This window comes from Rhamphochromis longiceps, unplaced genomic scaffold, assembly GCF_057381845.1.
Source record: "Rhamphochromis longiceps isolate RC_006_pf unplaced genomic scaffold, R_longiceps_female_GT1.1 unmapped_scaffold_4, whole genome shotgun sequence".
Classification (NCBI taxonomy): Eukaryota; Metazoa; Chordata; class Actinopteri; order Cichliformes; family Cichlidae; genus Rhamphochromis; species Rhamphochromis longiceps.
Genome location: NW_028187224.1, coordinates 2063250 through 2089881, shown reverse-complemented (window position 1 = coordinate 2089881; position 26632 = coordinate 2063250). Strand labels below are relative to the sequence as shown.

The 26632-nt window shown below is 44.1% G+C and overlaps 2 protein-coding genes across 2 annotated transcripts in view; one reads left to right on the top strand and one right to left on the bottom strand.

The window, feature by feature from the left end:
• Window positions 1-501: 501 nt before the first annotated feature.
• Window positions 502-16757, top strand: LOC146640657 (uncharacterized). The gene is made up of 4 exons (XM_085400012.1): window positions 502-887; window positions 8337-8442; window positions 14368-15298; window positions 15624-16757. The coding sequence occupies exons 2-3, from the start codon at window positions 8425-8427 to the stop codon at window positions 15181-15183; spliced, it is 834 nt and encodes a 277-aa protein (XP_085256138.1). The 5' UTR covers window positions 502-887; window positions 8337-8424; the 3' UTR covers window positions 15184-15298; window positions 15624-16757.
• A 1328-nt stretch (window positions 16758-18085) lies between these two features.
• Window positions 18086-26632, bottom strand: part of LOC146640656 (uncharacterized) — a 35868-nt gene continuing 27321 nt past the window's right edge. The window contains exon 2 of the mRNA XM_085399992.1: window positions 18086-18921. The gene's annotated coding sequence lies outside the window, so the exon portion shown is untranslated. The remainder of the gene's footprint in view (window positions 18922-26632) is intronic.

Below are 26632 nucleotides of genomic sequence, written 5' to 3'. Positions count from 1 at the left end.
CAGGAACTTGGTAACAGCAATAAGAGAATACGTAGTTTATTCCAAGAAGATATCATGTCTCTCCCATATATAGAATATCTTACTGGAACCGACATGTTCCAGATATCACCTGGAAGACAGTCTGGATGATCCCATAAATATCTAATTGTGAACAAGGTGAAGGAAATCTCATATAAAATTCTTCATAAATGTGACCCAGCCAGTCACTATATGGTAACATTTAAAAGAGACATAAATACTAATTGAACTTTCTGTGGGGATCATCCAGAAACTGTGGCACATCTCTTTTGGTTCCTCTACACAGAGATTCTGGAAGAATTTAGCAGTTTTGTTATTGTCCATATTTTAAGGGAGTTTTCTTTACGATGGGAAAATGTTTTATTCTGTTTCTTTAAGTTCCCCAGGAAGAATGATAAATGTTTTTTTTATAAAATATTTGTTAATACTTTTAGCTATTTTATATCCATGAATGTAAGTTTATTAATAAAACACCATATTTCTGCCTTTTTATAAGGATATGAATTGTACATACAATCAATTTCAGACTCAACCAACAAAAAGCCTCTCAGAACAATATTTATATGTTGATTTTTTTCGCCTACTCATATCATCATTTTTTTACTCCTGGTTCTGTATGTTCATGTTCTGTTCTTTTGTAAACTTCATCTGTTTGTATGTTGTATACTCATTGTGTTTCAATAAAGTTCGATTTAAAAAAAGGTACGTTCTAAACGAAGCTTCAGACGTCACTGATCACGTGACTCTGGCCAAACGAATCAAGCCTCGACACGGTGCTTCTGAAGCAGCGCGTTGATCTTTCTGACACACGCACCGGAGCGTCAGCTTCAAGCGGACCATCACTACGTCTCACATCTAAAGGTGTCAAGGTAACTTTGAACTGAGTTCAGTCAATCTGGAGTTTTTCCAAGTTTTCTGTTGCTCTCTGTGAGAGAAGAGCGTTAAAGGCGGGGCTCTCCAGAGTCCAGCAAAACAGGAAACCACAGCTGGGTGTGTGTAAGTGTGCAAACCAATAGAATGCATCGTGGTGGGGGGGGCATCACGGGCAAGAAAAAAATAAAATAATCGGTCGTACCCATGCTTCCCCGACGTCATGCCAGCGCATATTGGGAAATTCGTAGGCACCGATCGGTTTTCTATCAGCCATTTGCTGGGAGTAAGGGCGCCCTCCGTTTGCGAGGTGCGCCTGCTGCTGGCGGCACAGGGAGGAGAGGGCGGGGCGGCGGGGAGTCTCTGGCTGGCTGGAGCGGCATCTAATAACCAACTCGCAAAACAAAATAAAAACAACAAACAGATATTATGATACAGACTTATAATCTGCACCCATGTTTTTTCTAAATTCTATAAAGTGAGCGCGAGAGCCCTCGGTGCGCCTGCGCGCTGCTGAAGTCAAAGTAAACTTTATTGTCATCTCCGCTACAGACAGTCCAGCATATAGAGAGACGAGACGACGAGGCTGCAGTTACAGCGGTGCAAGTAAACAAACAACAAATATAAGAAGAGTAAGAAAATAAATCTACACTTTAGGACTCGGGGTAAAGGATCAATAACAATTTAAATTTATAATTTACAGTTTGATGATTTAAAGTCTCACACAACCCGTCAAAAGGGGCGGGGCCGGCTGCTTCCAAGTAGAGCACATTTCATTGATAATGATGTAAATCCAAGCCCATCATGGATTCACGATCTGAATCCTGGGTTGTGTGAAATCCCAGAAATCAACCTTAGACAAAGTGAATCTGTGAACTAAGGTGTAGGTCTGTTAGGCAGGGCTGTGCAGAGAGGTTTAAAGGGGCGGGTGCTCAAAGTTAAAAAGGGGCACATTGAACCAGGCTGAATAACAACAACACACTTTCATCAAGAATCTAATATGGGCAACAAGACAAAGCAAACGTAGCCGATGCTTTACCTGATGGGTACAATGTTGCTGTTGAGGGGTTGCTGTGGATAGTGCTGGAGGGCAGGCAGGGCTGGACTGGGACAAAAAATCGGCCCGGGCATTTTGACTGGAGACCAACCCACCAAAAATGTGACGTCATTCATGGATAAAACCGCAAAGGATTCTGGGAACTTTTGGCAAGAGGTACTTGCAGGCTTTCAATTGAACTCAGTTACACAGCGATAAAAAGAAACACAAAAAATGGCAAGAAGCTGCTGTATTATTAACTGCAATAGCCGGTGTTGTGCCAAAAAGTGATTGTCTGCCAAAAACTGATTTCCGGTATTTGCAAAGAAACTGATTGCTCGTATTTAAATTGCTATAAATAACTTGTTGGGCTATAATATGTGAAACATATGTCAAATGCATCCCTCATGGATGACACAAAGTCATACTGAGCTACAAACAACATTAGTGTAACAAGGTAGAAGCCGCAATCAGTCTGTGGCAGTGACTTTTATATAACCTTTATTTCTGCCGTAAAAAAAATCTAATTAACATTAAAAATGTATTTTGTAAGAAGTAGTTGGACAGCAGAAATGGCTGAAATATTACAATTATTTTTCCACTACTAATTAATTACCGTTGAGCTCAAAGGTTATATTAATACACGGTTAACGAATGTGTATTTATGACGACGATTTGTGAGACGAACAAAGGTAAACTTACCTTTGTTCGTACGATGGTCTTTCGGTGCATTTCAAGGTCCTCTACCCATCCGTCGGTAAACTGTACCTGGGCTTGTTGCAGTGACCTGAAGTTACTAAACTTCATGAGTGTATGCACTCACTCCAAGAACCGTATAATTATAAATCTGAGCGTGGTGAAAGTTGGGCAGCACGCTAACGTCTTTTGTCCCTCTGTGTGCTCGTAAGGGTCTGACCCTTTCACTCCTTTGATTTTTCCTCGTATCTTTTCTTTGTCTTTTCATCGAGTCTGTCTTTGTACGGACCGGCATTGTTCTCCGTCGTTTTGTACATACCTTTTTTGTGCGGCAAAGAAAAGACAAGAAGGTATTGGAACCGGAGAATGAACGTTTTGCGGTGCTGCAATTGCAAATGCTTGTATTTGATGCGGTACTTGGATTGTTTTGCCAGGAGTTCCCGGCATGCAATGCATTCCCAATGCACATGGCCTTGTCTAGATTCAGATGCTCTAAAACTCCGGAAAGCAAGTTTACAAAGTACTGCCCCGTGGATGCTTCGCACCTCACTATGGAGACAAGCCTCTCCTGCACAGACTCAGTAACATACCTGATGATTACTGAACACTGATCATAACCTGTGATGTCTTGGGTTGTGTCTAGCTGAACAGAAAACATCCCAGCTTTCTGGACATCACTGGCGATGCTCTCTTGAAGGAGATGGCCAAGTGCATCAATCACTGAGTTGACAGTTGTTTTGGAGAGTAGGGTGATGAGAGATCCTCTACCTCTTGATCCACTGGTCTGATGCAACTTCTTGCTTTTTTCAATGCAGTCATTCAAATGTTCTCCAAGGCACATATCATACTTGCCTAATAACACAATCAGTTCCAGAAAGTTACCATGATCGATGGTGTTATCACCTAAAGTGTATGCAGCCTCATTCTCCACATGCCTATAGCTGAGTCCCCTCTTCCCAAGTACTTTGATCACATCCACTATACGCTCTAAAACTTGCCGTCTCTTTTTCACTTGTGCTCTGTGAGCTGACAACTGACTGCCAGCAAACAAGCTCCTGATGTTGCCTTTTGAGCACCTTAAGAAAAAAGCTTCAGCACAGGTCTGGTGTGTAGTGCTCTTTTCATGCTCCTCTGTGCGCAGATGTATATGTCGCCAGTCACTCATGCCTGTTATAAATGTGCTGGTGTCAGTCAGCCTTGCAAATGCCAGACACACAAAGCAGAACAATAAATGGCGTTCTTTGCAATAAGTAAGCCACTTCCTGTTGGTGCCATCTTTACAGCTGAACACCCTCATCACAACTGCACTGCTACTGTTCTGCTGTGGGTGGTAATCTAAGAAGGCCTGTAATATGGCAGGTTCAGGGCGAGCAAAGTCATCGATGCCCTGGCTCTCTCTCTCCTGCTCTTCCATCTCTCTCCCCTGCTCTTCCATCTCTCTCCCCTGCTCTTCCATCTCTCTCTCTTGCTCTTCCATCTCTCTCCCCTGCTCTTCCATCTCTCTCTCTTGCTCTTCCATCTCTCTCTCCTGCTCTTCCATCTCTCTCTCTTGCTCTTCCATCTCTCTCCCCTGCTCTTCCATCTCTCTCTCTTGCTCTTCCATCTCTCTCTCCTGCTCTTCCATCTCTCTCTCTTGCTCTTCCATCTCTCTCTCTTGCTCTTCCATCTCTCTCTCCTGCTCTTCCATCTCTCTCTCCTGCTCTTCCATCTCTCTCTCTTGCTCTTCCATCTCTCTCCCCTGCTCTTCCATCTCTCTCTCTTGCTCTTCCATCTCTCTCTCTTGCTCTTCCATCTCTCTCTCCTGCTCTTCCATCTCTCTCTCTTGCTCTTCCATCTCTCTCCCCTGCTCTTCCATCTCTCTCTCTTGCTCTTCCATCTCTCTCTCCTGCTCTTCCATCTCTCTCTCTTGCTCTTCCATCTCTCTCCCCTGCTCTTCCATCTCTCTCTCTTGCTCTTCCATCTCTCTCTCCTGCTCTTCCATCTCTCTCTCTTGCTCTTCCATCTCTCTCTCTTGCTCTTCCATCTCTCTCTCCTGCTCTTCCATCTCTCTCTCCTGCTCTTCCATCTCTCTCTCTTGCTCTTCCATCTCTCTCTCTTACTCTTCCATCTCTCTCTCTTACTCTTCCATCTCTCTCTCTTACTCTTCCATCTCTCTTGCTCCATCTCTCTCTCTTGCTCTTCCATCTCTCTCTCTTGCTCTTCCATCTCTCTCTCCTGCTCTTCCATCTCTCTCTCCTGCTCTTCCAGCTCTCTCTCTTGCTCTTCCAGCTCTCTCTCTTGCTCTTCCATCTCTCTCTCCTGCTCTTCCATCTCTCTCTCTTGCTCTTCCAGCTCTCTCTCTTGCTCTTCCAGCTCTCTCTCTTGCTCTTCCAGCTCTCTCTCTTGCCTCCCCTTTCCTTCATCCACCTGCTGGCCTCCACCACTTGCTGATCTTGCTAAATCTATGGAAGCTATGCCATAGCTACCACCAAACAATTCAGTAATTTTCACACATTTGGCAGCGTCTGCCTGAAGGGCTTGTTTCTTTTTGGCCCTAATTTTTTCGGCACCTCCTTTCCTTTTTTTGTTCTCCATTTTCTTTAGTTCGTCTATAAGATTGCTAAACAAGGGGGAGGGTGCATCCGACCTCCTCGGCTGTAATTGGTCCAGCCCAGAGTCGATCATGACCAATTGGCCAATCCAACACCTTTCATTGTTTATACCCTTCCCCAAAAAAAACCAAAAAATCGCCAGCGGCCCACCGGGCAAATGCCCGGTATGCCCGATGGCCAGTCCAGCTATGAGGGCAGGGCTGTGTTGGTCTGAGACTGTAGACAGTAAAAAGTCCACAGGAGAGATGGTAGCTGATTAAACAAGTGTCATGAGATAATAACAAAGTGCAAAGATTGGTGACAGCGCTTGGAACCATAAGGCAACAAAAAACTGTGAGAAATAATTTAGGCTCTGCCTGTGAATCACTCTTTGCTTCTCTTCTTCCTTCCATCCCATCATTTCATATATCACTCTGCACTTGCTATGTGAGAACAAGGCACAACTTGCTATTGCAATAAACTATAATCTAATTATCCACACCTAACAACTCTTGCACTTAATCTATAATAAAATGATGACAGAAAAATGTTATAGCCCTGCCTTTAGTAGCCTCACACAGCTCCTGCTGTTTCCTCCTCATGTCCTTACCAGCCATGTCTGCACAATGTTATATCATGAGTAATATTTTTTTTAAAAATCCATCTAAATAAAACACACACATGCACGCACACACAGTGACATTTTAGACCTTCTTCAGAATACTGTATATACTATGGGCATCATGGTGCTGATCCAGAATCCTTACATTATTATTTATTACTAGAGCTACAATAATAAAGCAAAGAGGAGGGGGAAGTAATAAATATGAAATAATGTATTTATGATGATTCCATTTGTTTCACTATCCACTCTGTGCAGAGGCAAAGCTTATTACATTTTTAAACTGTAGAGATACAATCATTTTACTGCTGTAACATCCAACTTTTGTCTTATTTAAAATATAAATCTAATATAATCTGCTTCTTAATGTATGTTCTTTAAAATACAGCGTGTGTTTTTAATATATTATAATTATAATAATGCATAATTATGTGGACATGCATATTAGATCGTTTTTTAGTGAAATATAATCCCTCCAGAAAGGCAGGAAAAGCCCGGAAACTTACTTTAAAACTAAATATGTTCCCTAAAACGGTGACAGAGCTACAGACCCATGACAGCCTTACACAGGTAGCCAGCAGCTGTGACCAGCACTACCTGTGCAGTTAATAAAAGGACAGGTAATGTTTGTCGCGCTGTTGCACACACAGCACGCTCGTTTGTTTCAGTTCGTCAGTAGCAACAAGACAGCTTACCAACGTGTACGTAATAAGCTGATACTCCTGTGTGCTACACACTACAGTGTGCGCTGTACACCTACTTACTGGTTTTGTCGCATCAGTCTGTGTCTCTGAGTTAACTTGTGTTTCTCCTACAGCTCCGGACCGCTAAAAATGCGCGTGCTCTTTGTGAGCTCGTTCCCGGCTCGTAACCAGCGCGTTCTGCCGTCAAGGGCGATCATTGGTTAAATGTGATCATGTGACTGATGGAAGCCAGATCCTTTTATTTAGCAAAACTGTGATTAATAGTTAAATATTATTGTTGAGGGGCACAGACAGGACTCCGCACGCACACACACATTAAAAAAAATAAAATAATAATTTTTTAAAAAAAAGTTGCCTCAACAAAAGGGCACCTTGGGCACCCATCAGGAAAGGGGCGGGTGCTCAAGCCCCTCTAGCCCCCCCCCTCTGCACGTGCCTGCTGTTAGGTTAATTGTGCTGATCCTCGGGTTGGGGGATTTGTGTTTGTACTGGAGCGCAAAATTCAAACCAATGGAAGATGGACAACAAAAGTTCAAAGCCATCAGGTGCTCAGGTTAGAAAAAAGAGAAAAGATGCAGGTAAGCAGACGTGTGATTGGATAATGGCAGGTCATCCTGAACCAATCAGACTAAACTCCAAACAATACATTATGTTACAGATTTTAATATTAATTAGTCATTGTTACTTGTTGATTTGTCCTTTTCTCATTGTGTGACGAATTATGACGACTGTTTGGTAGCTGTTATTGTCTCTCTCTCTCTCTTCATGTGTGTTTCTCTGGTGAAACAACAGTTTTGTGTTAATGTTAGGGCTGCACGATTTTGCATAAAATGAGAATCACGATGTTTTGGCTTAGAATTGAGATCATGATTCTCTCATAACAATAAATAAACATAAAACAACAAATGTCTCACGTTTTGTTGTTGCAGCAAAATGTTGTCCTGCTTGAAATTCCGTCTCCACCGTTGCTCGACGCTGCGTGTACAGAGCAGGTAGTGCAACAATAGAAAAATAGTTGCGGGACGGCACTGTGTAGCGTTTGTCTAGGGTGTTGATCGTTTTCCTAAATCCCTCGTTTTGCACAGAGTTGATGGAGCCATATCTTTGGTCAGGTGATAAGTGATAGCCTCCGTGATGTCTTTGTGCCTGCGGGAGTTCGACGTGTATAGGGAAGCGCTGTATAAGGTTCCCGTTATTGATGTTTGGGTGGTTGACCGGGACGGATTTTCTCCTGTCACTTTCTCGTCATCCCTGACGTGCTCTCCGTTGTTTTTTCCCTGCTAATTTTAGCATCACACGGCACAGCTTCTGTATCACGTGGTATAAGGCTCCGCCCTTGTCATTTGTTGAGCAGGAAGAGTGAGCGCTTGTTTTTATGCAGAGTACGTCCCGGATCAAAATGTGAAGTTTTACAAATCACCACTTCTTTAGTGAATATCATTTCAGTCTCAGACAACCTCGTTTCTCTTACAGAGGTTGAATGCACCTTCTGCGGATGGCGGTACCACACAGTGTGCGTGGACTTCCCCTGCACAGAAGGCAACTACAAATGCTGTGAATGCTAAATAAACAGAAACAAATGATCCCTGTTGTCTTTGCTTGATGATTGGTTTGAGTCTTGACAATCCACATTGCTGGCGTTGCATCTTTCAATGCCAGCAATGGCAGGTATCAGTGCTCAAACCTTTTGTGTTTGTTTCCAACAAGTTGCCCACCTCGGGAAACAAAAATGTGTTCTTTTACTTGTCAGATGAACATATGAGACACTTTGACTCTTCAGTGCAGTGTGGAGCCTAACAAAGATCTGTTTTGTGTCCCAGCTGATCAGCAGGAGGAGGAGAGTCTGACGGAGCAGCAGAGGAACATTTTCAGCTACTTGGACTCAGCTCAGCCACTACAGAGGAAACAATGAGCTCAACACAGAAGGTGACAGACAGAGCAGGACCATATGACCAAAGATATTTATCACCATATACATTTGAACATTTGCCATAACGATGTAGCTGACGATAGAATTGACACCAGACAAAATACTTTACAGCTGCACAACTTTATTAAAAACCCATCAATGTATTTTCACTGAAACAAGCAGCTGTTGTTTATGTGCATTAAAGTTATATAAAAATGTAACAGTGCAAATGCAAATTCCTCGCTGACAGTTTAACCAAAAGGCGTTTCCAGTGGAAACTGGCCAACACATCCTGAGCATAACCATGTATAATATCCACTAAACTTCAGAAGAGGTTATACAGTCGTGGCCAAAAGGTTTGAGAATTGCATAAATATTGGAACCGGGAGAAGTTGCTGCTTAAGTTTTTATAATAGCATTTTGCCTGCACTCCAGAATGTTATGAGGAGTGATCAGATGAACTGCATCGTCCTTCTTTGCCATGAAAACGAACTTAATCCCCAAAAAGCCTTACCACTGCATTTCATTGCTGTCATCAAAGGACCTGCTGAGACCATTTCAGTGATCGTCTTCTTAACTCAGGTGAGAATGTTGGCGAGCACGAGGCTGGAGATCATCATGGCTGTATCCCGATTCAGGTTCTGCAGCTTTAAAGTCCTCAAGGGCCGCGTACTCAAAGACCGCTAAGGCCGAAGTGCGAGGCTCGTAGGCTCGTGAAATGGGACGTCTAGCCTCCGTCGCGCTGCCCAGGTTGCCTAGCAACCATGATACTAACAGCTGGAAACGTTTCATACAGCTTTGTTTGACAGAAATGAAGGAGAACATATTTAGTTCATTTGTTTCTACATGAGCTCTGTGTGATTTGATGAGTATCTGAGGCTGAGACCACAGGACTGTGAAACATGATTGTTGGGCTTCATTTCTGTGCTGCTGGCTCTTCCTCCTCCTCTTCCTCACACACTGCTGAGTTTGTCCTGGTGGATCATCAGGGCTGCAAAGCCTCACAGATGATGTGCAGCAGTGGCTCCCTCAGTCTGTCCTCACTCTGGACACTTGCAGTCGTCACACATGGAAATCAAATGTGTGATAAGCTGCAGGATTCAAACACAAGTGTAACTTATAAACACATGTTCATACTTTTATTCCACAATCAGAGAGAAAGAAACAGAGAGAGAGTGCAGGACAGACAGACAGGTGACAGTCTCAGGTGTACACACTGCTACACAACAGCACCAGAGAAGCAGGATTTAGTGTTTGTGTTATTACGAGTGTAAACAAGAAGAGTTCCAGATGGTGCAGTGGACACATGTGTGACTGCTGTGATTAAAGCATCTTTCTTTCAGCTTAACGAGTGAACCGTCAGCTCATTCAAACACACGTTAAAGTGCGTTTGGCTCGACACCACCGAACAGAGGCAGCAATATAACACAGCTAACATTAACAGTCAAAGTCAACTTTATTTGTCAATTCTACCACATGTACAGGACATACAGAGAATAGAAATTTCGTTACTCTCAAACCCTAGATGAAATAGCAAAAGAACATTTAAATATAAGAGAGTGATTAAGAAATGCAAGTAAAATAATTAAAAAGTAAAAATTTAAATAAATACAATGCGATTATACCAAGAAAGATATACAATATACAATATACAATAGTCAAGTAAGGGTAAATGACATTGAGTGTAAACCAGGCAGAGTAGTGTAAATAGGCAAATAGTGCAACTGGAGATTTAGTAATGTACGGTAAGAGATAGTGTAACACAAAGTCTTATGAGGTAATGGCAGTCCACTGCTCCACAAAGTGACTGGTAACTGGTGCAGGCCAGTGAGTGAGTCAGAGAGTGTGTGTGTGTGTGTGTGTGTGACAGAGTTCAGTGAGACCATGGAGGAGAGAGGGGAGAGGGGGCAGAATCGGGAGGGAGTTAAGCTTCCTGACAGCCTGATGGATGAAGCTGTCCTTCAGCCTGCTGGTCCTGGCCTGGAGACTCCGCAGTCTCCTCCCTGACGGCAGCAGCTTGAAGAAGCTTTGCATTGGGTGCGTGGGATCAGCCGCTATGCAAAGGGCTTTTTTAGTGAGACGGGTGTTGTAAATGTCCTGGAGGGAGGGGAGAGAGACACCAATGATCCTCTCTGCAGCTCTCACTATGCGTTGGAGGGTTCTATGACAGGACGCATTGCAGGCTCCAAACCACACAGTGATGCAGCTCGACAGGACGCTCTCGATGGTGCCTCTGTAGAAAGTGTACATGATGGGGGCTGGAGCTCCTGCTCTTCTTAGTTTGCGGAGAAAGAAGAGACGCTGCTGTGATTTCTTGGCCAGTGCTGTGGTGTTGTACGTCCAGGAGAGATCCTCTGTGATGTGCACACCCAAGAACTTGGTGCTGCTCACTCTCTCCACAGACGCTCCGTCAATGGTCAGAGGAGCATGTTGGGTGTGCATTCTCCTGAAGTCCACAACAATCTCCTTCGTCTTCTCCACATTCAGAGAGAGATTGTTGTCAGCACACCACGTGGCCAGGCATCTCACCTCACTTCTGTAGTCGGTCTCATCCCTGTTGCTAATGAGACCCACCACCGTTGTGTCGTCCGCAAACTTGATGAAGAGGTTGGAGCTGTATGATGGAGTGCAGTCATGGGTCAGCAGAGTGAAGAGGAGGGGGCTCAGCACGCATCCCTGCGGGGCCCCCGTGTTTAAAATGATGGTGCTGGATGTATTACTGCCAACCCGTACTGCTTGAGGTCTTCCGGTGAGGAAATCCAACAGCCAGTTGCACAGTGAGGTGTTGAGCCCCAGCTGGACCAGTTTTTGAGTGAGCTGTTGGGGGATTATAGTGTTGAATGCTGAACTGAAATCTATGAACAGCATTCAAGTGGAGTGCAGTGGAGATGGCATCATCGGTTGAGCGGTTGGGCCGATACGCAAACTGGAAGGGATCCAGGGAGGGGGGCAGGACAGTCCTGATGTGTTGCATGACTAGTCGTTCGAAGCACTTCATCAGGATGGGAGTAAGTGCAACAGGACGGTAGTCATTAAAGCAGGAGGGAGATGACTTTTTTGGAACCGGAATGATTGTGGTGGCTTTAAAACATGTGGGGACGACAGCCTGGATGAGTGATATGTTGAAGATGTCTGTGAAGACATCAGTGAGTTCCACTGCACAGTCTCTCAGTACACGACCAGGAATGTTGTCAGGACCCGGAGCTTTACGTGCATTGATCCTGCTGAGGGATCTCCTCACGCTGTCCGGGGACAGAGTCATCACCTGGTCACCAGGAGGGGGTGGGGTCTTCTGTGCAGTGGTGCTGTTTTGGACTTCAAAGCGAGCAAAGAAAGTGTTCAGCTCGTTCAGCAGGGGGATAGTGCTATCACAGGTCTGTGGTGGTGCAGTGAATCCTGCTTGTGCCGTGATGTTCAGGACTGCAAACCGAGCAGCATCACTGACTTTCAGCTTGTTGTGTTTGTGGATATATGAGTGAGTTTAATTATCCACAAAATCATCACATTCTCTGTCAGATTAAGGTCGACTATTGAACGGCGTATATTTTAAAGGCTTTAAAACCAAGTTAACGCTGAAAGTACAAACATCACTAATGTCACATAACTCTGCCGACAAGGCATAGCTATGGCTATGAAATGCTCTTTGTGTATCACTTCTTCATTATGAAAGATGTCATTAATCCACTAGTAATGTCTCATCTGGAGTATTGTTCAATCATTTGGTCAGCAGCTAATAAGAAAGATCTTAACAGACTTCAGTTAGTCCAGAATAAGGCGTCCAGATTAGTGTGAAGATGTTCATACTATACTAATATTGATAAAATGCATAATAACCTTTCTTGGCTTCCTGTACAGGCTAAAATATTCTATGGCTTACTTGTAGTTCTAAAGAAAGCAATTCTGTTAAACACACCACATTTATTCTGCTCAGCTGCAGTATCCAGATGAAATACATCATCATATTACACAGTTTTCAACAAGCTGCAATTTAGTAAATGCTCGAGTTAAAAGTAACGTTTTGTAAAACTGTTACATTTAGAGAAACTTTTAAGTGGAATAAGTTGCCTTAAAAAATTAGAGAATTATTCAAAACTTCAATGAACACTTAAAAGCCGATTTACAGAGCTTTTAGTTGTTGTAAATATTGTAAGACATGATTTGTTTTTGAAATTTGTGTAATGTGCCTCAATGTTATTGATATTCATCATCAACATCATCAACTTTATTTATAATGCACTTTAAAACAACCACAGCTGACACAAAGTGCTGTACATTGGAACTGTAAAATAAAATTACATGAGCTATAAATAAAACACAAATAAAAGAAGAGTGAAATCATTAATTAAATAACTACTTCAATTAAAAGAGAAACTAAGTCTCACTGAGGTTAAAAGCCAAGGAATAAAAGTGGGTTTTAAGACGTGATTTAAAAGTGGACAGTGAAGGGGCCTCTCTAACGTGCATGGGCAAATCATTCCATAACTTTGGAGCCACAATAGAGAAGGCCCCGCCCCCTCTGAGCTTCCTCCTGGATCTCGGTACCTCCAGGAGCAGCTGGTCAGCTGACCTGAGAGACCGACAGGGTGTGTGGGGATGAAGAAGCTCAGAGAGGTAAGGCGGGGCAAGACTGTGAAGGCATTTAAAAACAAACATAAGAATTTTAAAATGAACTCTAAAAGACACAGGCAGCCAGTGCAGAGAGGCTAGCACGGGGGTTATATGCTCTCTTTTTTGAGTCCCTGTTAGGAGTCGTGCAGCCGCATTTTGAACCAGCTGCAGACGTGAGAGCAATGACTGACTGACCCCCACATAAAGTGAGTTACAGTAGTCCAGGCGGGAAGAAATAAAAGCATGGATCACTGTTTCAAGGTGCTGCCTCGAAAGAAAAGATTTTACTCTTGCCAGTCGCCTTAAATGATAAAAACCGGACTTCACCACTGCTCTGATTTGGTTGTCCAATTTAAAATCACTGTCCAACTTAAAACCAAGGTCAGTAACCACAGATTTAAAATAGACTTCCAGGGATCCTAAAACAACAGGGGAGGACTCACAGGGACCACTGGGTCCAAACACCAACAGCTCTGTTTTCTTTTCATTAAAATTTAAAAAGTTTAGAGCCAACCAAGCTTTAATGTCATCTAGACAAGTCAAGAGAGGTTTTATGGAGATGCCATCCATGTGTTTTAGTGTCAAATAAAGTTGGCAGTCATCGGCATAACAATGAAATGAGATCCCATGCCTTCTAAGGATAGAACCCAGAGGCAATAGATACAGTGAAAAGAGCAGTGGCCCTAAAATTGAGCCCTGTGGGACGCCGCATGACAGAGGAGCAGAAGACGATTCGTAACCGAGAAGGCTGACAGAGAAATATTATTATTATTATTATTATTATTGATTGCTTATATTTGAACAATTGTGAAACCTCACTGTGGATGTAAGAGTGAAATTATGTGGATATCTTGAATCCACTTCATTGTGTAATATTTTATGTGAGTATTTGACGGAAGACGAGCAACATCTGTTGTGGAAGCTGACGGGGTTCCTTTAGAATAAACAAACATAGGATTTATTATCACTGAATAATTCTGTATAAATCTATACAAATTATAGAAATATGTAATAGGAAACAACAAAATAATCTAAATTATAAAATAATGTGTGTGTGTGTGTGTGTGTGTGTGTGTGTGTGTGTGTGTGTGTGTGTGTGTGTGTGTGTGTGTGTGTGCATGAGTTTAGTGTTTGAACAGTCATAAATTATCTTTAACACCAGGTTGGATGTAATGTGTTAGAACTACCAGCAGGTGGGGATAAGAGACCTTTAAGGTGTTTGGTGCCACGCTCCACCTTCAGGTTTAAAACTAGTGTTAATGGAGTTTGAAGGTTGAGTTTGTTCCACGACTGCATTTCACTCACTGCCTCTGTTTGTATCTCTGTCACTGCAGGACCAACATAGAGCCAGAAGTCAGCGCTCTCAGGAGGCCGACAAACCTCACAGAAGAAAGGGAGAGAAAAAACACACCTGTGACGAGTGTGGGAAGGGTTTTACTGTGAGGGCTAAACTAAAGCGGCATCAGGTCATCCACACTGGAGAGAGACCGTTCAGCTGTGACTTGTGTGGGAAGGGTTTTACTGTGAGGGCTTCACTAAAACAGCATCAGGTCATCCACACTGGAGAGAGACCGTTCAGCTGTGACTTGTGTGGAAAGTCTTTTTCCTTGAAGGGTTACCTAAAACAACACCAACTCATCCACAGTGGAGTTAAAGCGTACAGCTGTGATCAGTGTGGCAGAGCTTTTACTCAAAGTAGCAACTTACAGAGGCATCTAGTTACCCACTCTGGAATTAAGCCATACAGCTGTGACTTGTGTGGGAAGGGTTTTACTCTGAAAGCTTCACTAAAACAGCATCAGGTCATCCACACTGGAGAGAGACCGTTGAGCTGTGACTTGTGTGGAAAGTCTTTTTCCTTGAAGGGTTCCCTAAAAACACACCAACTCATCCACAGTGGAGTTAAAGCGTACAGCTGTGATCAGTGTGGCAGAGCTTTTACTCACAGTAGCCACTTACAGAAGCATCTAGTTACCCACTCTGGAATTAAGGCATACAGCTGTGACATCTGTGGAAAAACTTTCAGCCAGAGAGGGTACCGAAATACACACCTACGCATTCACACCAGACATGATGTGTACTGCTGTGAACAGTGTGGCAAATACTTTACAACAGACGCACAGTTACAACGACACGTTTACCCACACTAAGGAGAGACCTTATCGATGTGACCTGTGTGAGAAGACTTTTAAATCTCCACATCACCTGAGAGAACACCAACAGATCCACACCAGAAAGAGACTCTACAAGTGCAGCTACTGTGAGGTATGTATTTATATTGTTATCTTGTCATTTTAGCCTGACTGTTTGGAACAACTCTGCTCATTAAACTGTGTTAGCATGTTAGCAATTCTACTGCATGGAAAAGCAGCTCTGAGTGATTATTCAGATTTTCCTTTCAGTTATGATTTTAGTATTACTGTAGTATTATGGTGGTAGTATTGTAGTTATTGCAGCCCAGTAAACTGAGTGTGTTAACTGAAACAGTCAAATGTAGTTGGACGTCTGCAGAGATGCTCTTTATTTCAGGCGACGTTCAGGATACAAATGTTGAAGGACTGACTTACACTGTCTTTGTGTCTTTGTTTAGAAGCAGAGCGACACAGATGGATCCAGTTCTCAACCCTGTCATCACTGTGGTGGTGGGAAAGACTTTCATTGTGACCTCTGTGGAAAAACTTTCAGTCAGCAAAAGACCCTAAAAGTACATCAACGTAGACACACTGGAGACAAACTGAAATACTGCAAAGAATGTGGGAGAAGCTTCACCACATCAAGTGATTTAAAACAACATGAACTGATTCACAGTGGGGTTAAAAAGCACGTCTGTGATCAGTGTGGGTCATCCTTCACCACTGCAGATCAGCTTAAAACACACAAACGAGTCCACACAGGAGAGAAACCACACAAGTGCAGACACTGTGACCGAAGCTTCTCACATTCAAGTACTTGTAACAGGCATGAACGTGCACACATGGAAGGAAACTACAGCTGTGACCAGTGTGACAAGAGCTTCAGGAATCTCAGTTCATACTCTGAACACAAACGATCCCACGTTACTAATAAACTGTTTCACTGTTACCAATGTGCCCAAACATTCACCTCATTGTCTGCTCTGTGCAAACATCAGCGCGATCACTCAGGGCTGAAATCACTCCCATCACTGGATCACAGTGAATCTGAAGACACAGAAAGATCCTCTGGTTTCTGTGTCAGACTCAAAAAGCTTGAGATCAGGCTCCACAGAGTTCAGATAGAATCATTTAAACTTGTGTTGAACTGAACTGGTTGCTGGGCTGAACTTCTACATAATACAGATCTACATGGGATCTTCTTTTCTGTTGTTTTACTGAGTCAGTTTTGTCCTTTTTTCTCTGTCCTGGTTTTGCTCGTCTGTAAATGATTGAAACTCAGTCAAATAGTTCATTGTTCTCCAGCAAAACGTTTTGGAAACTCATGTTTAACCTTTAAAACTCTGACATGTTTTAGCACACAAGGCTTCATCGGGGAGTTCACTCATGATTGGACCATGAGAACAAAGGTTTTTAGTTCTTTCAAAGAGAGTCTTGGAGATGTTGATGTTTCTGTTTTTCTGAAACCACCTGAAAGAAAAACTATTTTTCTTGCTTTATGTAGTGTGGAAGTTTTTAATGTTTCTTCATCTGTGATGTTCTTGAATGTGTTCACGTGAAGATGGTACAAATAAACTGTCCTTTCAGCCTTAGCTCCTAATTTATTCATTATTTATGGATGTAGCACAGCAGCCGTCTCTTGATTAACACATGGAGGGCTCGGGATCTGATGGTGTCGTCTCCCTAATTTGCCCACTCAGTAAATCTCACTCATGGCCAAGAAATTGAAATAAACCTTGTTTCCCTGCTGGATAGTGATCCACTGTAACTCTGCTCCTCCTTCCTGTTTAGGATTTCTGTGGCTGAAGTAAAATTCCCTCCATCCATCACTTATCCCAGCTAACCCAAAGTGAAATAAAGTTTTGCTCGTCTTAAAAAAGCATTACAATAATGGGCATTACCAATGCAAACTGAATGATACAGAAGATGAAAGAAGAGACTTTGATCAGTTAATAAAGCTCATGGTCTGGATTCATTGTGGCTGCTACACAGATACTTCTGGGTCACTTCTCTCAGTTAGGAACCTTCCTCACCAAACTGACTGTTGGACCACACCCCTGGTTTCATGAGAAATTGTTTCAGCCATGATTTCTCTTCCTGTATTTCAGAGTAAAGACTGAAGTGTCAAATGGAAGCATGTTTAAAAAACACAATGTGAGAGAGACGTTGAGGTCCTTAGAAGTTACCCTGGGTTTTTCTGTCACCCTGCTAGATGTTACACACCTTGTTATTGGACTGATTTCTACTGCTGGACTACTCCTGCGGAGAGCATTGAGCTGTTATTGAGCTGCACATACGTTACGACCTGCTTAAGTTCGAGGTCACAGCGTCTGTAGAGCAGCTGGAACATAATGAAGTCTACAAGGTTAAAGTTTTCTCTTCAGTTATTGTTCTTTCTGCTGCTTGGTTTGATGGATCTGAGAGCTTTTGTTTTTATTATTGTTATTATAATTATCATGAATATTTTACTCTCTAGAAGCTTTAAAATAGTGTTTGTGTTTGAAAAAATTGATTTAAGAATTGAACAGAAACATCTGTCCTTCTGAAAATCGCCCAAAGGCACGGAGACAAAGTCAAAGGATGCAACCTGTAACTTTCTCTTCCTTCATGTCAGGACCATCATCCATGATTTATATAAAATGCATATAGCAACAGTAGCACTTTAGTTTGGACTTTATGATTTCTGTAACTGGAAAATATTATTTTGTTTAAAGACAGAAGTGACCGCATAGTTGCAACATCAAAGGGAAATATTAATTAATTAGCATCAAGTATATTTGTTGCTTAAGCGTTTGCACTATAACTTAAGTAGGATTATAACTTTTAAGGAAGGAAAGATTTCAGATATTTAGTTCACTGCTTCAGTTATTTTATATGAAATTAAAACATTTACGTTGGTCAAATATGATGCTCTAAATCAAATAAAAGTTTGAAAATAAATGATGTATTTTTAAATGCTGCAACAAATGTTCACAAAAAGTAACTATAATTAAAACCAGTTAAACAAAATCAAATGTTTGAATCATGCTTAACCAAATGCCAGGCTGGAGAGCTGAACCTAAAGTATACGTAGAAAGATTTCAACATCTGAGCAGTTTTTAATGTTTTTATCACATATAAATGTCACAGCAGTGGGTCCTGGCCCAATGCTTTGTGTTTTTGCTTTTCTTTGACTCTTGTTTTTCTTGGTTTTTGTTCTTCTTATTTATCAGGCTCTCAGTAATCTTAGTTCTCCCTCCCTCAGTGTTCATTTCAGCCTGTGTTTAGTTTCTGTTCCCGTGTCCCACGTTTCATCGTTTCATGTCGAGTCAGCCCTGTCTCTCTGTTTCCTGTGTCTCCCCAGTCAGCCCCGCCTCCCTCGGGCACTCATGTGTGATACAGAGTAATAAACCTGACTACATTTGCTGCACTCTCTTTATTACCTGTTACTTTAAAATTCATACACTAATTATGTCTGCCCATCTCTCTAATGTGAAGGTCAAAGGTCAACATCCCAGTGACATAAGAATAATCCCAAAGGGGCAAAGGCAGCGGTTAATTTAGCACATTTAGCATTAAGGGTACAGCAAGGATATACTTTTACTTATTGTGGCAGGGGTGTGGTCTCTGGCCTGCTGCAGTGGAGGCTGCTGGCGGGACGTTGGACGGCACAGGTGAGGGTGATGGAGCTCATGACTCTCCCCTTTATAGTGACGGAGGAGACTGGCGTGGGGGAAGCGTGTAGTGGAGGAAGCCGAGGAGAGAGCTGGTTTCTGGCTACAAAGACGGCGTCAAACCAGAAAAGATTGCTTGTGGTCAAATGTCAAAGGAGCTTGCAAAGAAAAGCGTCTGGACTTCTTTAAGTTGCTTGAAGACGTTTCACCTCTCATCCGAGAAGCTTCTTCAGTTCTAAGGTCAAATGGTGGAGAGTCCCAGATATAAACCTAGTGGGAGTGACCCCCCACAGAGGGACAAAAGGACCCCCTGATGATCCTCTAATCGCCTGAGCCAAGGTGTGAAACTGGGTGTGGGTCCCAATCAGCCAGAGTTTCGGGTGTGTTCATTGTGAAACCTGGCCCCACCTTATCATGCGAATTCCTGAGATCAGATGGCCCAGGATGTGAGTGGGCGTTAAGGCGTCTGGGGAGGATCTCAAAACTGGATTATAGATGGCAGAGAGTTGATGTCGTAAACCCCGCCTCTGTTCAAAGATGGTCGCTCACAGTGGACATAGATGGCTTCTTTCACTCCTCTTTCAAACCATCTGTCCTCTCTGTCCAAAATGTGAACATTGGCATCCTCGAAGGAGTGTCCTTTGTCCTTAAGATGCAGATGGACTGCTGAGTCTTGTCCTGTGGAGGTGGCTCTTCTGTGTTGTGCCATGCGCTTGTGAAGTGGCTGTTTGGTCTCTCCAATGTAGAGGTCTGGGCATTCCTCGCTGCACTGTACAGCATACACCACATTGTTAAGTCTGTGTTTTGGCGTTTTATCTTTCGGGTGAACCAGTTTTTGTCTGAGCGTGTTGCTGGGTCTGAAATACACCGGGATGTCATGCTTGGAGAAAACTCTCCTGAGTTTTTCTGATACACCGGCTACATAGGGGATGACAATGTTGTTGCGTCTGTCCTTCTTATCCTCCCTCGCTGGTGTCTGATCTTCTTTTCTGTGCCTCTTTGCTGACAGTAGAGCTGGGCGATATGAGATTTTTTCATATCACGACATGTTTTTTTCATTTCAGGCGATAACGATATCTATCACGATATAAGCCAAATAACTATATTTGTAAGATTTAAATGTGCCGTTGCTCACAAGTAAAATGTGAAATAATCAGCAGCTTGTTTTTATTTAAATATTTATTTCCCATAATAAGTTCAACAGGGTAGATGTACTTAAGGAACATGAGACTTTTTCAGATAAATAAAGCCAAATATTGCAAACTACACAAAAGGCAGCCGCTAAAGCATTTAAGTTTCAAAATAGAACAAACAAAACAGACTAAATTGTCAATTCCACTTAGAAACAAAATATTAATTCTAAAAATAAATCTTAGTTTGTTTTACAGAAGAACAGACAAAACTGACTAACTTTTGTCAATATCAAATAAACTGAGAACTAAAAGGAAATTCTCAATCTCTCCTTGTTGTATAGCTGAGCTTTTCAAACAGTTTTAACAGTTACTTTAGTCTGACAAAAGCCGAATGACGAATTAGCGCTTCCAGTCAGAGACTGAGGCTACGTCCACACGTACACGGGTATTTTTGAAAACGGAGATTTTCCGTTTACGTTTTAAAAAATAATCCCGTCCACACATAAAGGCAGAAATGAAGGAAAACGCTGCTATGAACATGCCAAAGCAGCAGGTGGCGCTAGATTCCTAACCGTGCAGAAATGTACAGTGTGACGCATGCACCAGTTTATTGTATTTCCAGACTTGCTTTCGGCACATTTACAGTGCACGCTACTCTGTTTTTGTCAGACTTGAAATAGCCGAAATACCTTCACACTACGGAACTTCTATGGCTCTTCCGTTCGACAATCTCTCCGGCATTGGAACCATCATCTGGTTTTTCTTCGGTCACGCTCGGTTGAATTTTCTAGTCGGCACACTCATTTCCTCCATTACCCGCTGGCTGCTTCCCAAACAAACACACGTGCGGCTTGGCACTTGTGCTGTACGTAACAAGTCACGTGACGTGACGCTGCGGCTGTGATTGGTTCGGCTCTGCGCTACTTAATTTGGATTGGCTGACCTTTTTTTTTTTTTTTTTTTTAAGAGGACAAGAGCGGCGAGGTCTATCGCGATAGCTTAATTTCTCTATCGAGTAAAAGTTATATCGCGATACATATCGTTATCGTTCTATCGCCCAGCTCTAGCTGACAGAGGCTCCTTTGACTACGATGACCTGGATGACTGAGAACCTTCACAGACACTTGTGGTCAAATAATGTGTTGTGCAGCACGCAGGACAGACAGCGCACAATGTGCTTTGAAGTAGCAGCCAAGAAAGGTGTAATTTAAGTCTACGAACAGTGAACACCCGTGTGCACACCTGTGTGGATCAGCGCGCTTGTATTCAAATGGTTTCCACATGTAATGGTCTGCAAGAGGATGTAGCGAGCCATAGTCCCGTCCCCCAGGGCATGAAACAGGCATGGAGGAGATCCAGGCCCCAGAGTGCGAGAGCCCAAGGAGGACAACCGGAGGGGCATCTGTGCCACCCTCATGGGAAGGGCTGAGGATCCCCAGACGAGGCGTCACCCAGTAGCCACCGAGCAGAAGCTAGAGGGGGCTTCACCAGCGTGCCCAACGGCTCCGCCGGCAGCCGGCTGTGCCAGAGTGAACCGAGCCGCAGGCCCAGAGGCCGGAGGCCCGAGGGCCCCCCACACCCCGGAGGAGGCCTGACCGAGCAACAGGCGCCAGGCCCCGCCAGGTAGCCACCGGGAGTGAGCCGGTACATACCTGAGCGCCCAGCCCCGGACACCAAGAACCACCAATGCACCGACCCCTGAGGGCATCAGTCACCAGCAGGGAGTGTGGTGAGGGGAGATAGGCCTTGGAGGGCCTGGGAGTTCCCAGAGAGGTGGAGTCTAAGACCCGACCTGACATATAGACACAGACAAACAGGCACACACAGACACAAACATGCGTTCCCACCCTCATGCACACATATACAAACACTCAGCACTCACCCAACGTAAGGACTGACATAAATGGACATGTACACACAATCACACTCCCCAAACATACTCTATACCCCGGGTCCAGGTACCCTCGCCCCCAGAGGGGGAAGCAGAACCCAGACCCAAGAGATGTTACCCTTCCCCCCGGGGTGGAGGCAAGCAGACCGTCCCAGGCTCCGCAGCAGCAGGGAGGCCAATCGGACAGCCAACATCTCCTCCCAGCCCCCCCGCCCCGATGGCTAGCAGAGAACGGGGGTGTGTGAAGACCCCATACCTCCCTCCTCCCGCTCATGTGTAGTGTTGCTGCGTGTTGCTCTAAAGTGCATTTAAAACTAAAAAATGGTGCTGCTGCCAGAGAGCAGCAGGTGTTAGCATGGCCCCTCCCGAGAACCCTCAATGTCTACATGGATTTAAAATTGAGAGGTGGGCACCAGCGCCAGAGGTAGGTTTGAGTACACAGACTGTCCACTGGACGCCGTTAACGTGCCCACCCTCAAGGCCCTATATATATGTGTGTGTTATGAGAGTGTAAGTAATGTGGATGTCTAAGTTGTGAGATAAAATTGAGGCACAGGTGGCCAGAAGGGGACGGGGGGGGGGGGGGGATGTCTCACCTGCACTCCTGTGACACACCCGCACCCCAAGGCCCTACCTGTATGGGTGAGTGTGGTGGAGCGGGAAGAGGGAGGTAGCCGGGGATGGGGAGGAAAAGGAGGGAGGGGAGGATGCCCCTCCCTAGGGCCAGCTCCCCCGCTGACCCCAGTAGGCACCCCCGTCCTCTGGTACCCACCAAGGCAAGGGAGCCCAGGTCCATCCAGACCGGGGCCTACGGTAGCACTGCCAAGCCCCACAGGACCCGGGGCAGCCCACCCTACCCACCGCAGAGGAAACTGTACCCACCCCAAAATGAACATATTTCAAGTAAACAGCTGGACTGATCAGGTCCAAACACAGAGTGATAAACTTGTCAAACAGCTGTCATATCTTTATATAGAAGCTCTTTATAAATGCTGCTCACTGCAGTCTGTTTACTAATAATGTCAAAGTGTTAGAAACACAGAAACATCAGAATGGTCTTTGTTCACAGAAACCTGTCTGGGATCCTTTGTTGTTCTTTTGATGCAGAGTTACATTATAAATATAAAGAGTTATTTCAGAGTCTCATCAGTTTTCCTGCATGTCTTTATTTAACACATCAGCAGGGCTGAAGCTCTCATGTTAAACACACACTGATCTATGGACACGTTCATGTGTTTCTAACAGAACCAGGCTGTTATCAGCCTGCACTAACATTATGTCACACACACTGAATGTAACAGTGACAGTTTACATCATCACACAATCAGCTGTGATTGTTTCACTGTCATCAAACGAGTCAACAGGAAGTAGAATCAATAGAAACCAATCATTTACTGACAGCATGTCTGATGGAAATAAGTGCAGATTATGTATGAAGTCTAACTGCACACAGTAACTGTGTTACAATAAGGACTTAACAGCGCCCTCTGCTGGAGTGTTTCACACTGAGAGCAGCTTTCCTCTGAATTCAGTGAGGTTATGACTGAAATTATTGGTGTAGTCGGTTTTATAAAGACCAGACCAGTAAAAACAAGAGTGTCTCTGCTGTCTGTGAGGAGATGGAGCCGAACATCAAGCTGTGCTGTTTCACAGTGAAGCCAGGCGGCTGTCACCAGGAAAAGTCTTGTCCTGAGTTTTTGAGCTCAGAGAGCAGATCAGATGTTTTTGGAGCAGGAGCACAAGTATGAAGTCGCAGAGTTAGTGATGAGAGCTTCCTGGCAAAACTGGCCTACCTGAGTGACATATTTGGAAATGAAGTAAATCTACAGCTTCAAGGGAAAGATAAAAACCTCCCTCAGGTCACAAGATCAGCTCTGTCACTGAAAGCTTGCAGTGTGGGGCAGGAGACTCGATGAAGGAGACACAGATTCATTGGAGAACCTGCATGAATTTGTTGACACTACTGACGATGATGCCGCCTCAGTGACTCCATATATCAAGCAGCATATTTCATCACTGATGGGATACTTTTAAAAGGACTTCCATGAAAACAGTTCCCAGCATGACCAGCTCCAACTGGTTTCAGCTTTGCAGAGCAGAACCAGTTCATTGACGTCTGACTCCACACTGAGACTGCAGTTCACATCACAGACACTGAGTGGATTCTGGCTGAGTGTAGAGAAGCAGTATCCACTCTGAGGGCAGCAGGCTCTGGGCGTTCTTCTTCCTTTAGTCTCATCTTTGTGAGGCTTCTCTGCTGCTGCTGCAGACCAAGTCCAGGTCCCAGCTAAACACTGAGCAGGAGCTGAGAGCTGCATGATCCTGCTTCAAAGCTGCTTTGAAAAGCTGTGCACTGCAAAACGTGCTCGTCGGAGCCATTAATGCTGACTTTGTTATTTTGATCAAAGAAAGAAATCAGCACAAACTGTTTGATTCGTTTTTGTTTTGTAGGTTAAAGTGTTTCATATATTGTGCTCCTGAGTTAATGTTGCTGATCAGTTTGAATTCATTTTGATTGTTTATGGAGTTTATTTCATTTTATGTTTCAGTATCAAACGGTTCAAATGTTTATAGTTTTAGTAAGGATTTCTTTTTTATTGAAGGTAAATTGTTGCACTTTACATTGTTTCCATCTAAAAGTGTTACATTGTTTCTCTTCCAAACTAAAAAGTGTTTCTGCTGCAGCTTCCTTTCACTCTTTATCATTTTCCAGTCAGTGAAAGTCTTTTTGTGTCCTCCTAAAGTCCACCGTGCTCACAGTGAACACTCGTATGCTGTTGTGCTGTCACAGACTGTTATCAGCCGTGTAGCCGCTCATACCTCATTTATTCTTCTTGTTCTACCGTCAGACCCAGGCGCACAGCTTTGGTTGAAGTTCTTATGTTTGATTTCATAACAGCTCTTCCGATTTCCACTCTTTATAACTTTATAAGTATTTTTGACAAAGCCATCTTCTTTTACTCATCCACTCAGCAAGCGCAAGCGCCCAAGACAGTAACCTATCAACTCACATACCCACATAGCTTGTTCTTCTTTGTCGTTTTATTGGCAGTTGGTGGTGCATTACCGCCAACAGCTGGCTGGGAGAGTGGACCAGCATGATGCTAACCTGCATAGCTGCGTGTCGCGGCAGTTCAAAAGTCCGCCACGGCAGCCGGCAGGAAGAAACTATCCAACTACACAGTAAATGAGAAACTGCTTTGTGATCCGGACAAAATCCTCTTGGGGTCTGGATTTGGACCGGAGTCCAGGAGTTGGGGACCCCTGTTATAGTACCATATCACCCTATTAGAGAACTTTGCTCTCACACTGCAGGCCTACTTGTTGTTCCTAGAGTATTTAACCCTTGGATGCACAACCTACCAATACCTACACTCTTCCACGAGTGGGGTCAAAAATGACCCCAAATAGAAACAATGCATTTTGCTATAAACTCTGTTGTTATTCTTCAAAATCTTTAAAACGAAGAGTTGTAATATTTTCATATTTGAGGTATTTCTCATAAAACATGATTGTGATATGAGGCCCTTTGCATTTTTATTTATTTTTTCATTAATTTTCAGTTTTTGTATCACTTTTGTATGCTTGCTCGGCATATACTGCAGAAGCTGGGTCTTCCCTCTGAAAGGCACAAGTTGTTCATCCACTGTAACACAATCACTGTGGATGAATTTCTGCCTGCAGTTGACCAGGAACAGGTCCCATATGTAGCAGAAAGCTGCCATGTGGTTTGTTTTCAGTCGGTAGGCTTTGGTCCTCTTGTCCTCAAAGTGCAAGAAACGGCGAAATCTTTAAATCTTTGAATTGACATAGTGGCCTTGAACAATGGGTTATGCAGAGGACTCCCAAAAAACACACCGACTGGTACATCCCAGTTCTTCTCACTTCCTGCAAGAATGGTCAATCAAATGAAGGCCAGGAGCTTATGTTTGATTACATTTTTCCACTCTTTCCCCTGTCTGTGGCTTCTCTTTGTGCCTCCATGTTTGTGTATGACAGCACCTCTTCTATTAAATTATCAGACATGAACATCTTCCATGCATTTAGTGGGGAGAAAGTACTAAACCCAGGTGCAAGCCCTGGCCGACTAATTCAGAATATTGTGGCTAGAGCAGTAAGAGGGGCTTATTCTGTTAGACTAAATATTTATTTCCTCTTCAGAGGACTCCTCTGTATCTGACAGGCCTTGTTCAGTGGGGGGGCAATAGTCTGGGTCCTCTATATCTTAGATGTGAGATTCTGAGTCAATGCCTCCAATGGGCTCTTCATCCCATCTGTCCTGGATCATTTGTAGGGCCACAGGGATCCTAGCTGGCCTCATAGCAGCCGTGTTACTTTAGATAACAAAAGCGGAGCACAGCAAACACCGGAGCCCAAGAAAACAGCCCAAACACAGGGCAGTTCAGGGGGCCGACAATGCGGACGGCAACGGCTGCGGCGAAGGAGACGACGGAGCAGTTCAGGTGGCTGGCCGCGCGGAAGGCAGCGGCGGTTCTTAAGTGTCAGGCGTACTGGCCGAGGCTCGGTGGGCACAGGACCAGGCGAGGCAGGACCAGACAAGGCTGATGAAGCCGAAGCAGAAGCTGGACCAAGCGACGCTGAAGCTGGACCAGGCGACGCTGAAGCTGATGACGCTGGAGCTGGACCAGGCGACGCTGAAGCTGATGACGCTGGTGGAGCAACGGGCCCCTCGGACCCTCCAGCGGAGACAGGAGGCTGAACGGGCCCCTCCAGCGGAGACAGGAGGCTGAACGGGCCCCTCGGACCCTCCAGCGGAGACGAGGAGGTGC